At 40.6% G+C, this 16,776-nt stretch overlaps 1 protein-coding gene across 1 annotated transcript in view; it reads right to left on the bottom strand.

The window, feature by feature from the left end:
• Positions 1 to 322: 322 nt before the first annotated feature.
• pot (zona pellucida domain protein papillote) overlaps positions 323 to 16,776 on the bottom strand; it is a 137,459-nt gene continuing 121,005 nt past the window's right edge. Inside the window, exons 18-25 of the mRNA XM_074105200.1 lie at positions 16,614 to 16,728; positions 14,749 to 14,908; positions 12,645 to 12,859; positions 11,255 to 11,479; positions 9,989 to 10,137; positions 5,674 to 5,805; positions 4,898 to 5,028; positions 323 to 4,542 (exon numbers count right to left, since the gene is read on the bottom strand). Coding sequence (XP_073961301.1) covers positions 4,469 to 4,542; positions 4,898 to 5,028; positions 5,674 to 5,805; positions 9,989 to 10,137; positions 11,255 to 11,479; positions 12,645 to 12,859; positions 14,749 to 14,908; positions 16,614 to 16,728 — 1,201 coding nt within the window. The 3' untranslated portion in view covers positions 323 to 4,468. The remainder of the gene's footprint in view (positions 4,543 to 4,897; positions 5,029 to 5,673; positions 5,806 to 9,988; positions 10,138 to 11,254; positions 11,480 to 12,644; positions 12,860 to 14,748; positions 14,909 to 16,613; positions 16,729 to 16,776) is intronic.

Raw genomic sequence — 16,776 nt, forward strand, 5'->3', positions numbered from 1 at the left:
TCGACTTTTTATAATTTTGAAACTCAAGTATAACCATTATCAACAACTTACTTCATTTGTATTTGTTCAAAACTTTTTAAATAAACTTCTTAAATTATCAGCAGCTTTAATTCTACTCCACCTCTAAGTAGACCTACTTGAGCTGCGATTTTAGTGGAATAGAGATTGCAGGAGCAATAAGAGTGCAGAATTAACAGTGTCAACTATCGTATTTCTTAGTTGCACTGCTGGTTATACTCAGAAAGCTATGCGTGTGTTGGTAACATTTAAAAGATATTCTATACGATTATTTTAAAAATTCATAGGAAAAAATAACAACACATTCAATTGTTAAGGTACGTATATTGAAGATTACCAAAATATTCGATCAGTTTGTTAATAAACTTACGATAAATCATTAAAAATATTGTCTTTCTTAGCACCACGTGATTATAATATCAATCAATATTTAAAAAATAAGTCGCACTTCATTCAATAACTGTGTTCTTAACACAAATTAAAAACCCATAAGCCTTGAGCGTATTCTTTTAGGTAGGTACAAATTCGTTACACAGGGGAAAAATTATTCATTTTTTTGTTATGCGTCATGATACATTTAATCGAATGAAATGCGCTCCAGGCTTATCATAATCATAAAATTTACAACCAAAACTTGAGCACTACTTGCATTTTTACCATTGCCACAACCACTACATAGCAATCAAGGCAAGATATTCATATAAGTAAGGCCATATAGTAAAATTGCTCTTTTAATCATGCAAGAGATGTAAAGATTGCATTCGGTTATTTTGAAAGGATTCTAAAAATACTGTGACCAAATTTTACAATATTTTTCCATCTGGTTTTTGTCCCGCCTACTGCCAGAAGAGATGTTTTTGTCTCTTTCTTTTTTTTAGTAGAATTCGTCACATTAGGCATCGATGGGATAAGTTGAGTGTTATTTATTGACATAAAATTAATCATTTCTTAAAATACAATACTTATTTCAAATATGGCGTCTTGCCTCCACTGCTAGGTTTCGTTAGTCTTCCCATTTAAAAATATTTACAACTAATTATCATCAGAAATGCCAATTTAAAACAGAAAAATGGCGTTTCTATGAATTATTCACCTTCAAAGTGAAATGCGTCAACACGAGAGTTGAGACCAATTGCTCTTAAATTCACACCCCTCATTGAGTAGATATGATCATGAATTCTCTTATCTCAACTCTCGTGTTGAGACCTAATTACTGATATTACAAGTAATATTTACCAAAACATATTAAAGGCATCATTTATAATATCTCACGCTAGAATCACATTTTCCAAGTTTTCAAAATAGTATCAGTTTTTTACTATTAATGTAAATGAAAGTCATTTAATTTTATTACGTAGACATAGCAGAAGTGACATTACCTACCTTAGCTTTACCATCCAATTGACATAATTTTTATGAGCTGCCAAAACGCTATTCACGTCAATTATAATAGTGAACAGTAATGTCACGTATTAGACAAATCTATTGAATAACTATTTATTTATTTCAAAGTAATCAAAAATCCTTCAGTTAATTAAAAACAAATCTGATTTTCGGGTAAAAATATATTTTTGATTATACTGTAAAAGAAATATACTTTGATACTGTCAACTAATTACACGAATTTATTTAGGTACTTTTAGTACAAATACCGAAAAAATATCATGTCAAAAACGATGCCCATGGTAAAAGCATGTTTCAAATGCCTAATTTAAGTACTTATTATAAACATTGTACCTAAAATTACAGGTACAAAAAATTATTGCTACGCCGGTAATAAGTAACGTTTCAATTTGGCACAGTGTTAGTATAAAGCCAGAGAAAACTTGGGTTTTGATGCGTCAAACCAAAACTTCTACAAATTCAAGCTTTCGGTGATATTATACAACATTGTTACAGAAAAACCCAAAAGAATCTCCATTCGCGTCAGAAGTACATAGCACCCCTCATTTCGAGTTGATCAACCAATGAACGAAATATCTTGAACCCATTTTATTATAAAAGTTTTAAACTACTTAGCGATCGGCCAGAGAGCTTCTTCTCGCTCGTCGCTGTTTGCATCCCTTTTGTATTCGACTAAATAGAAAGGGAAGCACATGTCAACGTACAGTCGGTTGCCGAAAATAGTCTTGGTTTGATAGCATCAGAACCTAGTTTTCCTAATAATCTTGTGTCAATTTACTGTCTACATTTTATAGAATACTTACTATTGGATAAATAGTTGGTAAGTATGCGTCCCTAAACACTGCAGAATCAATTTACTGGACTATATTTTGTATCACATCCAGTGGGTTAAAATACTGAATGGAGATGATACACTGGGAGTCAAATGTCCACTGGTTCACGTGACACAGGAGATATTAGGGCACATGATAACTTCATTAATATTAGTTTATTTATAAAATACATGTGTTAAGAACAGTTTTTGTTACGAGTAAGTGTTTTTTATTGATATTATAATATTACTCGACAATAGTCAAAAGTGATTGCATTATAAATTTCAAATTATTTGTAGCAGCTCCTTCCTTAATACGTTAAAAAGAATGAGTGCAATTGATTTCTATTATAAATTTTAGCGAAGGAATTACTAAATAATCCTACATTGAAACAAAAAATATCGACGTGGATTTTGCGTCAAATAAAGTGTAGTCTGTTTGCAGAGAGTAGACATAAAAGGAATTCAGCCATTGTAGTCAAATGCGGCCCGCTAATTATTATTAACGATAAAAAATTTAAACTTTGTAAAACAGAATAAAAAACATGTGAACACCCAAATGACATACTCGAAGCGCAATCCAAAACGAAAATGAACCGAGTCGCTAGTCCGAGACGTTGTCAAATTTATTAACTCTCCGCGAATAGTTGTCCAGGGGACGTAAACATGGCAACGAATTTGAAAAGTTGGTCGACGCATAAAACACTATTAATTCGTTAAACAGGGATGAAAACCCTGCGTTATTCAGATCTGAGACCAATTTCTCAAACTCAATTGAAAATGGTTGAGTTTTCTTAACTATTCCAACTACAGATTGATAGATTCTAGATATACTTTTTGCCTGTACACGAAACATAAAATGGCAGTTTAATTTGTAACATTTATAATGCTTACCTAAAATCAATTTTAGCTTTTTTGTGGGCATTTCGTTATAGAAATCTTATATTTAATATCACTTATTATTATTGTTAATGGACGGAATACAAGTAAACGTACTAAATTCATTTTCATGGGCAGTGAAAATTGAGAAATATTTTGAGCTTATGCCTATACTGAGACTGTTGACTCTCTCGCACAAATAGTCGCATTCACCTCTGTCGAATGCGGATTAGGATTGCCACCATAAGCGCATTAGACAACGTCTTGCTGCTGTCTAACGCGCTCCAGAGTCACTGTCTCCTGGGTCACTGACTCACAGAGTCTCTGACTCCTGAGCCACTGACTCCTCCCTCAGTCTCTGAGTCAGTCACAACAAAACGTGATGTGACGCTCAGCTCCGACTCTAGCCCTTGATTTATTTTGGCAAATAGCGCCTTTTGCCTTGCGCCTAGAGTGACTGCTCTTGCTGTACCCCAGGCAGACCACGATCTCTTATAGTGTCTGGCCAAATCGGTTTCGGTTTCGCCGAATTTCGGCTTCAATTGGGGTTTTCGGCAGAAAAATGACTGAAACCTGGACCGAAAGGAAAACTGGGTGAATGTGCTTTGAAGCAACGTCCTGTACCGCCTCCACTACACGAGAACCTGCTATTGGTTTGTATATATATTCATAAAATTACAGAATTAAACTGTAGCTCGCGACCAGTCATCGCGGGTTAAGCGGCAATTACACTGCGTCGTTTTTCGCGCCGAATTTGCTTCAAACTATTTCGGCGAACGACCGTCGCCTTTACATTAGTCTGTCCGTCTACTGCGGCGGCCATATTACGGCGGTAGCAGCTGTCGCTCGCCGAATGCGGTCGACTACCGTGTTCTTTACACTTTTGCGGTCGCCGCATGCAGCATGCGGCGAACGACTCCAGTGTAATTGCCGCTTTATACATTTTCCGGGATAAAAAGTAGCCTATGTCCTTCCTCGGGTCTACAACTATCCCTATACCGAATTACGTCTAAATCGGTTTAGCGGGTGAAGCACGAAAAGGTAACAGACAGACAGAATTACTTTCAGATTAAGGGATGGAGGGGAAGGGAGGGGAAATATTAAGGGAAGTAGGGATTTATTAGAGGTGACTTGCTTAACTAATGAGTTTACTTAGACATGGTTGTCTGTCTGTAGTAGGGGTTAAATGTAGCGTAACTCTGACAGAAGAATAGTATTGGAATTTCCTTCGATTCGAAGACCATTGGTTCATTGAACGGCGAATAAGTGTTGTAACTTCAAAAGTAGCGTTCTCAAATCTGTCGTACTGTTTGCACAGTATGGTCGATTTTCATAGTTTAGCGTTGGAGTTGTGACCTATTCCCTCCACTCTCTCGTAGCTTGGAAGGTACGGACTTCAGAAGATGTAAATGTGGTCATGCCTTGAGGACCTGTTGGAAGAAAGGAGTTATAAATAGTAAATAAGTAAATAAATTTTACACCAATATCGAAGTAAAGGTTTTCGTGAGGCAATGGTATGGCATGGGCGTCGCCAGGGGGGAGCAGGGGGGAGAGGGATTCTAAAAAAGTAGCCAAATTTAAAGCAGTAAAAAAAAATTAACAGTAATCATATTTTAAAAAGTAGCAGAACAAAAGTAGCTCAGTAATGCGACTAGAATCGAATTCAAAGCCCCATGGTCAGAGACTCCCTGTATATATACGGTGTAATGGGTAGAGACGTTATTTAAAAAAAAATGGCTCTCGTGTCATTTCTCGCCATTTAAAGACTTTAAAGCCCCAACTGACCTCTGACCCGGCGACCTGGCTTCGGTGTGACGTCACCATCGGGCGCTGTCCACTGCTCGACCACTTCGGTGGCGGAGCGAGCGAGCGAAGGCTGGCTGACCGAGCGGTGGAGAGAGTTGCGGGACCAAGGCCTACAAGAAGGAAAAGTCCATTCAAAATTTAATCTTAATTCTACTGATATTTATAAATGTGAAAGTTTGTGAGTGTTTTGTGTGTATGTTTGTGTCTCTTTTGCGCTAAAATGGTTAGACTCATTTGGATGATATAACTAGGGTATACTTCTTGTGACCAGTTAGAACTGCAGGGCTCTCTGCAGGAAACTGGAAGTTCGTGTCGTGCGGTCCCTCTGACACTTGTACTATTTAATACGAGAGCGAGAGGGACCGCACGACACGAACTTCGAGTTTCGTAGTAGCCCTGCTGTTTGATGAGATGACGAATATAAACAGATTTGCAGTTTGGCCAGTAGCTACAAAATTACGATGTGATAGAACTAAATTTACTTGTGACGGGTTGAAACAAATACTTTTGGCGGTATGACCGGTTAGAACAGTTGTCAAAATGTTGATTTTGGTGTGACGAGTTAATGCCTGAATCTGTAAAAGTCCGACCCAGGGGCTACTACGAAATTCGAAAATCGAAGGTCGTATCGTACCTTCCCTCTCACTCTCGTATTAAATAACATTATCGTCAGCGGGACGGCAAGATTCGAAGTTGGAATTCTGCACTTCGTAGTATAGAGGCAGGTCCTCAAGGATCCAGTGGGAGGTACTTACTGGTTCTGATGGAAGGGGTGTTCGCTGTCACTCTCTTCGTCGTAGTAGCGACCGAGCTGCGTGCCCGCGGATACCTCCGAGTGGCTGTCTGCCTCCTCACGAGCGTAATCCACCATCATCTCCGACATAGACCTGTTGAAGGCATCGAGTATTGTAAGGTGGGGGTAAATAATTTGGCCCTGAAGGGTAACTGTGGCCCTTGGGATTAACTCGGCCCTGATTTTATTATTGCTCTTTCGATTCGCTCTTGCGAATATGGCTCTTTGCCATGTGGTTGGTTAATTGATCGATCGCGTTTTTATGTTTTAGCTTTTGCCGGCGGCTTCGCTCGCGTTAAATTTGGGGTAATATAGATTTACTCCCTGCACTGCTGTTTTGATTGATATTTCAGAGGATTACATGGAAATACAAATACAGGCACGTTTCAGACAGATGGTGCAAATTTTGGAATTCAAAAATCTACCTACATAAGTACCTAATTAATCATAATTCGTACCAACTTTTAAACCGCGTTTGCGTTTCTTTTACAAGCAGCTTCATACACGATATAGTATAGGATTATATGCCGAGAAATTGTAAAGTTCCCGCCGAGAGGCACAGCGTAGCTTTCTATAATTGAAAGAATTTTGAAAATCTGCCCCGAAATTGAATTCACTTCTTTATCTTCTACGGATATTTTGCATTTTTTTTCAATAAAAATAACTATATCAATCAGGGATAGTGTAGCTATCAATTGGTAAAAGAATGATTTAAATCAGCTCAGTAAATTCAGAGATTACCCCCAACAAACAAAGAAACAAAGTTGAGATATTTTTCTATTCATATTAAATGATATTGTAACGGATAACTCACGTCTTAAACCGAGTTTAGCACGACATGTTTCGTTTTCGTGCGTGTGTGCGTGCGTGCGTACGTGTGAGTGTGCCGAGTCGCGTGCTCCTGAGAAGAAGGGCTACGAAATAGCCCGAAACATGTCGAGCTAAACTCGGTTTAAGACGTGAGTTATCCGTTACAATATTACTTAATATGAGTGAGTCTCACGGTAGTTTCATGTTCAAAAATTTTCTAGTCCATTGGATTTTCAAAAAATCTTTCCCTAGTGCACCTCTTTATTACTTTAAGTCCATCTATGCCAAATTTCAAGTCTCTAGCACCACTAGTTGTGACTATGCGTTGTCTGTCAGTCAGCCAGTCATGGTACTGTTCAGGTAGGGTTAGGTATAAAATTATAAATAAATTATGTTATGTAACTCATGTCATGCTCTGAAAGCAGAGCGGTACCGAGGGCATGGTATTGCTTCCGTTCCCATAAGCTCTATGGGATCGTCTTGGGAACTTCGACGTCGCGAGCCTGTGACTAGAAATTAAACTAAAAATATACAAGTTTAAAATCCATAAGCTTAACAATATACAGCCTTAAATATAGCAAGGGGATGTATAAAGTACCTGAGTTAATAATAAAATTACTATATAGCAAGGGGATGTAGAAAGTCCCTGAGTTAATAATAAATAAAATTCCTAATCTATCAATGAACAAAATAATTAGTTTGCTTACCCGCGACCTTATGATACGTTTACGCAAGAAATGTGTGTTCATGCAGTTCCTCCACCTCCACACTTTAGCATGCTGAACGGTTGTGTTGCTCTGAAGATGAGCTCTGATTGAGTTCGAAACGCGTCATTGTAATGTGGTGGTAGTGATAAATGGATTTGTGTCATTTGTGTGTGTTCTTACAGTGTAGAGGTGGAGGAACTGCATGAACATACAGTTCATGTATAAAAGTAGCTATCATAAGGTCGCGGGTGAGCAAAGTAACTGTTTTAGTTTGTTGAACATACATGTACCTAAAATTTCGTATCTGTGCTATAATATCAGCCCTTGAGGAGTTCCGTCATCAGCAGACGATCCTGCCTGCAGCATCAGGTGGTGTATATCATATAAACGCATTGTCATTGAAATTGAACAATCATGTAAAGTCTTTTGTGTGTGCTATCAACTTTTGAGGAGTTCCCTTCTACGGAGACGATCCTGGGCAGGATGAGCAGGATGTCACTACTAAATTATTGTATTGTTTTAGCACAGTTGCTAAGCAATTTATGCTCCTCGTAATGCATATGGTGAAATGGAACGGGTGGCGAATCATCAGGACTCTTCAATAATGAACGTTTCTGCATCGGGAAAAGCAATCTTTTGTAAAAATCATGAAAAACTTTCAATAATGGTGCTTTATTTGAGTTTAGCTGTCAGAAAAATAAAGACTGTTTGTACCTATTGTTTGGGCGATACAGGAAAGAAGAAAGTATGAAGAGGGGTGAGGAAACTGTCATTTACATTATGCGAGCCATAGACCACAGACTTGATTTTGCGTAATACTGACCATCTCCAACTAATAATGTATTACATTTTTTAATATAAATAAATAATAAATATTATGGGACACTTTGACACCAATTGACCTAGTCCTAATAAATCTAATTTTACGGCCGCTTACTAGTGGAAAGTGATCCCTGGACATTTTAATTTACATTGTTCCTGCACCACTTCATAACACACGTTAGCATGTTCACAGTCAAAAAATCGAAAATTTGACATGAGCTCACTAAACTTCCAAAATAAATGTCAGTCAAAATGAAACGAGCACCTCGGAATCTTAATAAACGTATCCTCACTGGCATTCATGAAGATACATCTCAAAAATATATTATAGGGAGTTGCCCGACCTATACGGCTGAGTTGCAGAAATGGTTGAAAGAATTAAATCAAATCACAGAGGCACAACGATAGCGTGTTTTGAACAAGCCAGCGCCATCTATGAGTACAATAACAAACTTATCTAAAGGAGAAAATGATACGACAAAATCTTTCAAGTTGAATTCAGCTACTTCCAATTGTCAAATTGAAATGAAATTTGGCAAACTTATGGGAATCTGGTGTTAACACAATAATCTAGTAGTGTTCGGGTTGATAGAATCGATGGGAAATGATAAAGTTTACTTGATATGAAATTATAAATTTATTACTTGAACTTGATAAAACTATAGTGAAATGAGTACGCGTGCTTTACTTGATTGCCGATCGCTAACTGGCTGATCGAGTGCAATTTTATTATAATGAGGTCGAAGAATGAATTTGATGAATTAGCTAAATATGTAATGAACGTGGATAGCCCGTACAAGTAGTGACATCCTGGTGGTCCAGCCAGGATCGTCTCCGCAGGACGGAACTCCCCAACGGATAATGGGGTCGACTTGAAATTGGGTAGGTACGGAAGTTAGCAAAAAAGCTTGTATTAAAAATTAAGTTTTTAACAAAAAAACTTTTTCTATTGTCAATCAAACAAAAAATTACAAAGACGAAGCGCATCAAAGTGTTACCGGTTCGCTACAACCAAATGTCACCAACAAGTTCCTAGTATGCCGCAATTTCAAAACGGATTAGTTTCAAAATGTCTAAAATTTGAAATGACTTACACCTACTTACCTCTTAAAACACCGTAAGTATTCTTGACATGACTGTAATTCAAATTGATACAAAAATGTGTCAAAATTAAAACGTACAATTCTAAAAATGCCTAAAACTCGTACTGAGGTGCTATGGAAAAATGTCTTGATTTCATGATCACTGTTTTCTATACTAATATTATAAAGAGGAAATATTTGATTGTTTGTTTGTTTGCGTTGAATAGGCTCCGAAACTACTGGACCGAAATTCTTTCACCGTTGGGAAGCTACACTACCTTAGAGTAACATAGGCTATATTATATTTATAAAAAAAAATAGTATACTAAAATTTCAATAATGTAACCCAAGGGGTAAAAAATAGACATGTCTTTCATCGCATGCGCTGAGGAAACTATTAATGATAGAACAAAAAATGTTTTACAGTATAAAAGAATATTATTTTATTAATATCTAAAAAAACTTCGCGATACTATATTTTTATGTCCAGCTTTTGTAGAGTTATGCCACTATAACTACTTAAAAAAACGAATGTTTGTTCTTGGGTCTTGGGTGTTTAATATAAATACATATTAAACACCCACGACCCAAGAACAAATTGATGCAGTGTCAAAGCATACCTTTTAGATACTTAAGACCGCGTCTGTTTGTCCGCAGGTGCCCTTTCATTATTATCCTAAATAAATATCACTGTCTGCCCTATTCCTGTCTTCTTCCTCCATCCGAACAACTTCCCCGGACACCACCCCGTGACACGGGTAACAAAGGTTCCGTTTTTTCCTTTTGAGGTACGGAACCCTAAAAATGATCCTATCGTCCTCTTTATTACATTACGAGTAGCCCATAACATCTTTACCTCATGTCGACGTGGTCGCTGCGATACGACGAGCGGCGCGAGCGACCCGGCTCACGGAGCGATGTCGCGTCGCTGTCGTATTCGTACAGCGTGGGCAACGAACTGCGCCGAGAGCGCGAGTCCCAATCGCTCTTTTTGCGATAGCGATTCTGCAAAGAACATATTTAAAAATAAGCACAAATTTTACTGATTAAAATTAAAAAAAAAATTTAAACAGTATTGGCTTAGTCGAATAAAAAAAAATCTAACTGTAAAGGCATAAACTTTTTTAATAAGGAAACTACTTAATTCCTTTCTTCAAAATACCCATTACTATCTATACACGTCGTTCTACCACTTCGTTTGTATACAGTATAGGTGAAAAACTTAAGCAAATGACGAATGACGAATTGTAATTAGTAGTGCACAGAATTGGTATGGAGCTTAAGTCATTTTTCGCATTTGGAACGTCAATTTGTTTATACGGACACGTTTCTACTAGGTACATACAACAGGTAATTTACTTAAGTTTATTTATATACATCCATATCATAACTTCCCTATAATATGTTCAGTGACGATAAGCAAATGACCTACATTAAGAAGGTTCTATCTGTGGTTGGCTCTTAATGTTTACAATATAGTGTTGGCAAGCGGTAATCGAATTAGTCGATTTGTTATAAATCATCATATATCAATAACAAAATTATTTTTCCATACATTTTTTTGAATTGCGTATATAACAATCGATTTGACAATCAAAATCGACTCAAGTCTAGATTGTTTATGAATTAAAAAAAATTATAACTGTCACTGTCAAAAGTGTTGAAAGTGAGGTTATATGCCTGCCTACAAACAAGAACCACTAACTGAAAACTTATGATATGCATGTAGATTAAATTATGTATGCGACTGTACATAATTAGGCATTATGTATCAGTCACATAAATAACTATTTTCACCTATACTGCAAGTAACCTCATTGCAGGGGTTTCGTTTACCGGCAGCCTAGTACTAAATGTGTTTGAATTTAGAGGGGAATCCTTGTTTTGGGTCAAAAAGAGTTGTGCTTAGAAAGTCAAAGATAAGATAACGTACGAGTACAATCCATGAAAAATAATCTTTGAATCACGTAGCCAGTCTAGTTCTTACTTCTTTCTGTAAAAAAAAGGTTACCTGGAAGAGATCGCTCTTAAGCCTACCTTGAAATTTTCTCTCTGTGTACCTGTTTTCTGTATCGCTTACTGTTTGTGGCGTACAATAAAGAGACATTGTATTGTATTGTACCTTCGGCTTCTCAGGAGGCGGAGCCAGGATCCTAATAATGACCTCCCACTTGTGAGGAGTGTAGAGCGGAGCAAACCGGTGGTCGTGAGCCACTCGGGAGAACTCCTCGCGGGTCGATGACCGCGCCAGCTCGCGCCGCAAAGTCGACTCGTGCGTGATGACTTCGCGCCAGCGGAGTCGCTCCTCGCGCGTCAAGCGGTGCACGCGCTCGGTTTCCTGAAGAACCTGGGTAAAGATTGACCATAAGCAACAGGTGGTAGGGGACATAGGTCCAAGAGGGGCCCTACGTTACGGGTGATAGGATGGAGACGAGTAACAAACACAAAGGAGTATATATTATTACGACAAGGGCTCTTTTGAATCCTAAAGCCCTTTTAACGCCACAGGGTCCCAGGAAATAATACCACTGTCTTCTGAATCACTTCACTTTAATACTGCTAAATGAAGAAGATGCAGTATACTGTGGATTATGACTTGAGGATAAAAATCGTAGACCTTCGTCGGCATGCATTTGATAGTGACATCTTACGGGTGGAAAATAAACTAAAAATATTAAAAATGTGTGCAACTAGCACCATCTATACAGAAGTTGTAAAACAGAACTACAAAATGAGTACAGCTAACACCATCTGTTAAGAAATTATTTAACTGAAATATGAAATGTATGTAAAACTGTGAAACAAACCCCGTTTAGAACATCCAAGAACTTGCATGCGAGTTGCATTACATCGCAGACTATTGAGGGACAATGCATTCAGTTGAACAAACAAATACAGCAATGTAGTGAAACTTGCATGCAAGTTCTCGCATGGTCTAAATGGGGCTTAACAGACGCGAGCGATACTAAAATAGAGTGCAATGTGGGATTGTAAATTAGAATCATGAGCACAGTGAGAGATTCAAAGTACACCAACCGGGCGAAAAATATTGCGTTGTCGAGTGATATGCTCTTAGAATATCCTAGATTCACTGTCACCTACAAATTCTAGTCGCAAAAATGTCCCATCGCTAAATTCAGTTTACGCTGCGTGACAATCTTAACAAAATGACGGCTTTGACGTTTCAAAATGTTTTTAATGAGTTTGCAGGCGTATTTTGCCACAAATTTACTACATTATAAAACTATTTACTAAGTACTCGCCGAAAATACGATATGCCATCCTTTTTAAACGTCGTTAATGTATTATTTTTGCACTTTTATACGGAGCACTTCGGCATGTGGATTCGATAACGAAGCACGCGTTACTGACAGCGCAACTGTGCTTAGAAGGTGTTTAAGCACAGTTGTAGCAGGACACATTTTAAGCGTTAACAGGGTAAGTATGCTCTGCTTTTTTGTCCCCCCCTGTGAGAATTTTAATTTAACTGCTGCATTCCTTTCTCCACTTACCTCATCCTGCGCTTCAGTCTTCAACACCCTAGTCAGCACGCTCCAGTTCTGAGGCACCGGTGGCTGAGGAGTCGGCTCCGGGACATCCTCATCGTCCTCCTCCCGATAGAGGGGGTTTCTGGCGGGAGGCAGCTCCGGAAGCAAGGGGAGAGGTGATGGCTGGTACTGGGACTGCTTTATGAGCTCGGGGGAGAAGAGATCTGGGCCACCTTTGCCTGTGAAAAGGTTGTAAATGGTTTATTGTTGCTGCGGTCGCCCCGTCCCACGTCTCTTCTGTGTGGCTTGCGCCCAAAGCAGACGGAAGAGACGAGGCGGAGACGCCCTCGACCAGTGTCCGCTACGTCACCGACGTGCCCCCGTCCCACGTCTCTTCTGTGTGGCTTGCGCCCAAAGCAGACAGAAGAGACGAGGCGGAGACGCCCTCGACCCGTGTCCGCCACGTCCCCGACGCGCCCCCGTCCCACGTCTCTTCTGTGTGGCTTGCGCTCAAAGCAGACAGAAGAGACGAGGCGGAGAAACCCTCGACCCGTGTCCGCTACGTCCCCGACGCGCCCCCGTCCCACGTCTCTACTGTGTGGCTTGCGCCCAAAGCAGACCGAAGAGACGAGGCGGAGACGCCCTCGACCCGTGTCCGCTACGTCCCCGACGCGCCCCCGTCCCACGTCTCTTCTGTGTGGCTTGCGCTCAAAGCAGACAGAAGAGACGAGGCGGAGAAACCCTCGACCCGTGTCCGCTACGTCCCCGACGCGCCCCGTCCCACGTCTCTTACTGTGTGGCTTGCGCCCAAAGCAGACCGAAGAGACGAGGCGGAGACGCCCTCGACCCGTGTCCGCTACGTCCCCGACGCGCCCCCGTCCCACGTCTCTTCTGTGTGGCTTGCGCCCAAAGCAGACCGAAGAGACGAGGCGGAGACGCCCTCGACCCGTGTCCGCTACGTCCCCGACGCGCCCCCGTCCCACGTCTCTTCTGTGTGGCTTGCGCCCAAAGCAGACAGAAGAGACGAGGCGGAGACGCCCTCGACCCGTGTCCGCTACGTTCCCGACGCGCCCCCGTCCCAAGTCTCTTCTGTGTGGCTTGCGCCCAAAGCAGACAGAAGAGACGAGGCGGAGACGCCCTCGACCCGTGTCCGCTATGTTCCCGACGCGCCCCCGTCCCAAGTCTCTTTTGTGTGGCTTGCGCCCAAAGCAGACAGAAGAGACGAGGCGGAGACGCCCTCGACCCGTGTCCGCTATGTTCCCGACGCGCCCCCGTCCCAAGTCTCTTTTGTGTGGCTTGCGCCCAAAGCAGACAGAAGAGACGAGGCGGAGACGCCCTCGACCCGTGTCCGCTATGTTCCCGACGCGCCCCCGTCCCAAGTCTCTTTTGTGTGGCTTGCGCCCAAAGCAGACAGAAGAGACGAGGCGGAGACGCCCTCGACCCGTGTCCGCCACGTCCCCGACGCGCCCCCATCCCACCTCTGTGGCTTTCGCCCACCGTAGAGCTGTTGAGTTCGCAGTTGGCAGTTAAGAGGAATTTGGATGATGAGTTTAAGAGCCTCTTGCAAGCTAATTTTAAACTCTATTAAATAATCTACTAGAGTTTACCCGCGGCGTCGCACGCGTAAACTATTCGATCTGGTACAATTGTAATTCGGGAATTTTAAAAAATTCCCCTGGGAATTCCGGAAATTTATATCGCACTGTCCAAAATTTAAATACTCTAAACTCAGCGGTTTAAATTTCAAGATTTTATCCCTATCCCGTGAGAATATCGGGATAAAAAGTAGCCTATGTGTTATTCCAGACGTGCAGCTACCTACATACCAAATTTCATGACTCTCAAGCCCAGCGGTTCTTAATACGAGATTTTATCCCTATCCCGTGGGAATATCGGGATAAAAAGTAGCCTATGTGTTATTCCAAAAATCCAGCTATCTACATACCAAATTTCATCCAAATCCGTCCAGCCGTTTTAGCGTGAAGGAGTTACAAACATACACAAATACTTTCGCATTTATAATATTAGTAGGATTAAAGTAAGATTTTCTGCCTAACTAGATAGTCATAATCAACTGATTTAGTTGAGGGAAGCGTCATTTTAGATTATACTAGCTGTCGATCCTCACCGATATACTTCTGCGGCGGTAGCGACAGTGGAACTCGCTCCATCTTTGGCGTCAGGGTCATGCCAGACGCGCTGCTGATGTCCGAGAAGTTCTCCCATTGTGCTTCGGGAAGCGTATGGTTTCGGATGGTAACGTCGAACTGGGGCGGCGGCGGCGGCACCTTAGGGACGAGAAAAGTCAAAGTCAAAGTCAAAATATGAGGCTGGTGAGGTGCTGAGGTTTTCTATGAAATAGCTGTTTCTTTACCCAGATTTTAGAAATTACTGGCACTTGAGGTATCCCATCTTAGGCCTCCAGGTTGGCAACGCATCTGCAATACCCCTGGTGTTGCAGGTGTTTATGGGCGGTGGTGATCTCTTACCATCAGGAGACCCACTTGCTCGTTTGCCATCCAGTCGAATAAAAAAAAAAAAAAAAAGATTTTTGTATTGGTCCCATGGGAAAAGTTGTTCAGTATGACCGTCCTTATCGCCTTTCGTTATTCCTGATCACCGATTAAAAATCACAACCGAATAGCACAGGAAAAATAGTATATTTTGGCGGCAAAATATGTACATCAATGAAACTTTGTTTATAACTTTATCTTGGCACTAAAAATGAGGATCTGCTGAGTCTGCTGCTGTCTGCATCATAGGATCAATATTTTACGAGGACGAAATATGAAGGGTTTTTGTTGAAAACATAAAAAACAAAATATTTTCTTTTTAACTCGACCAATTTCGGCCCCTGCCCATACCCCCTAGGAGAGGGCGCCTAAATTTTGGTAGGACTCGGCAGATCCTCATTTCTAGTGTCAAGATAAAAGTTATAAACAAAGTTTCATTGATGTACATGTTTTGCCGCCAAAACGTCGTATTAAGTCCTATTTTACCTGTGCTAGAATGCTCATGTGGATGTCACCACAGTAGCACGTATACTAAACGCGATCCTGAAAAAAACCGAATCCGCAAAAAACGGAACGTTGCCGTGGGAAAGGGCTCTTCCCCTTTGTCAAAGTACAAGCCCGACTGGGCATACGATTTTTATAAAACAAGGCGTAATTTTATATAACAAACTAGACCGAATCGATTCGCGCGAGTGAACGCTGCAGTGCTAAAAATGCCGAATTGTTCAGTTTTCCGCTGTAAAAAGAGATCTGGGACATCAAGCTTGCAAAAAGATGGTGTTACATTTCACATGGAAGTAAATTGTTATCGTATTATTGCTATTTGATTACATTTAAACAACAAAGTCGCACATTTTATCACAATATTATTATCGGATTCGTTTACTAACATTGAGTCCGCTAATCCGTACAAATTTCGGATCGGTCAGGCGATAAATCCGACTTTTCGCGGATGAACAACTTCGTGATCGTGATGTTACTGTCAATGTGTGTTTTGAGTCATCTGTACACGAATCATTAGTGTATTGTTGGATTATTTATGTGTTAACGTCGTCATTACAGTCAGTTGGCAGTTTTGTTTTTGCATGTAAGTGTGCGGAACTGCACTTGTGTGCACATTTCCCCCGCAACAAACGCCAGAACTTAAAGGCTACTCCCTTCCGGTAGGAAGCCCGCGTTGCTCTAAGGCTCTTAGCGATAAGCAAATTCTTCGTAGACGTAGTCGCGGGCAACAGCTAAAGTACAATTCAATAGAATCTGTCAATTTTCTACATATTTAAGACACCCTATCGTGGGCACACTTGATTATATATGTTCCTGTTGTTGCAATTGTGATCTAAAAGGAATCAAAAAAGAATAATAGTCACATCACAAAGCCTTAGGCAGCCCGGTGTTTATATTAGTAGGCTGGAAGTGTCTACAGGATTGTCAGATTCTATTGAATTGGAGTTTAGTTCACTATACACCTGTTATTACTCGCCTGTTTATACTCGGTGACCAAACGCTTGTGGCGTTCGATGTCTTCGATGGTTTTCTTCTCGGTAATTGTGCGGAGAAACACGTCGTCGACCACATGAGAAGTTATCTCCGGTTTTCTGCGGTAACACAATGGTATCTTCAATACAATAAGTTTTTTTGTAAAG

Source organism: Choristoneura fumiferana, chromosome Z (assembly GCF_025370935.1).
Source record: "Choristoneura fumiferana chromosome Z, NRCan_CFum_1, whole genome shotgun sequence".
In the NCBI taxonomy this organism is placed as follows: domain Eukaryota; kingdom Metazoa; phylum Arthropoda; class Insecta; order Lepidoptera; family Tortricidae; genus Choristoneura; species Choristoneura fumiferana.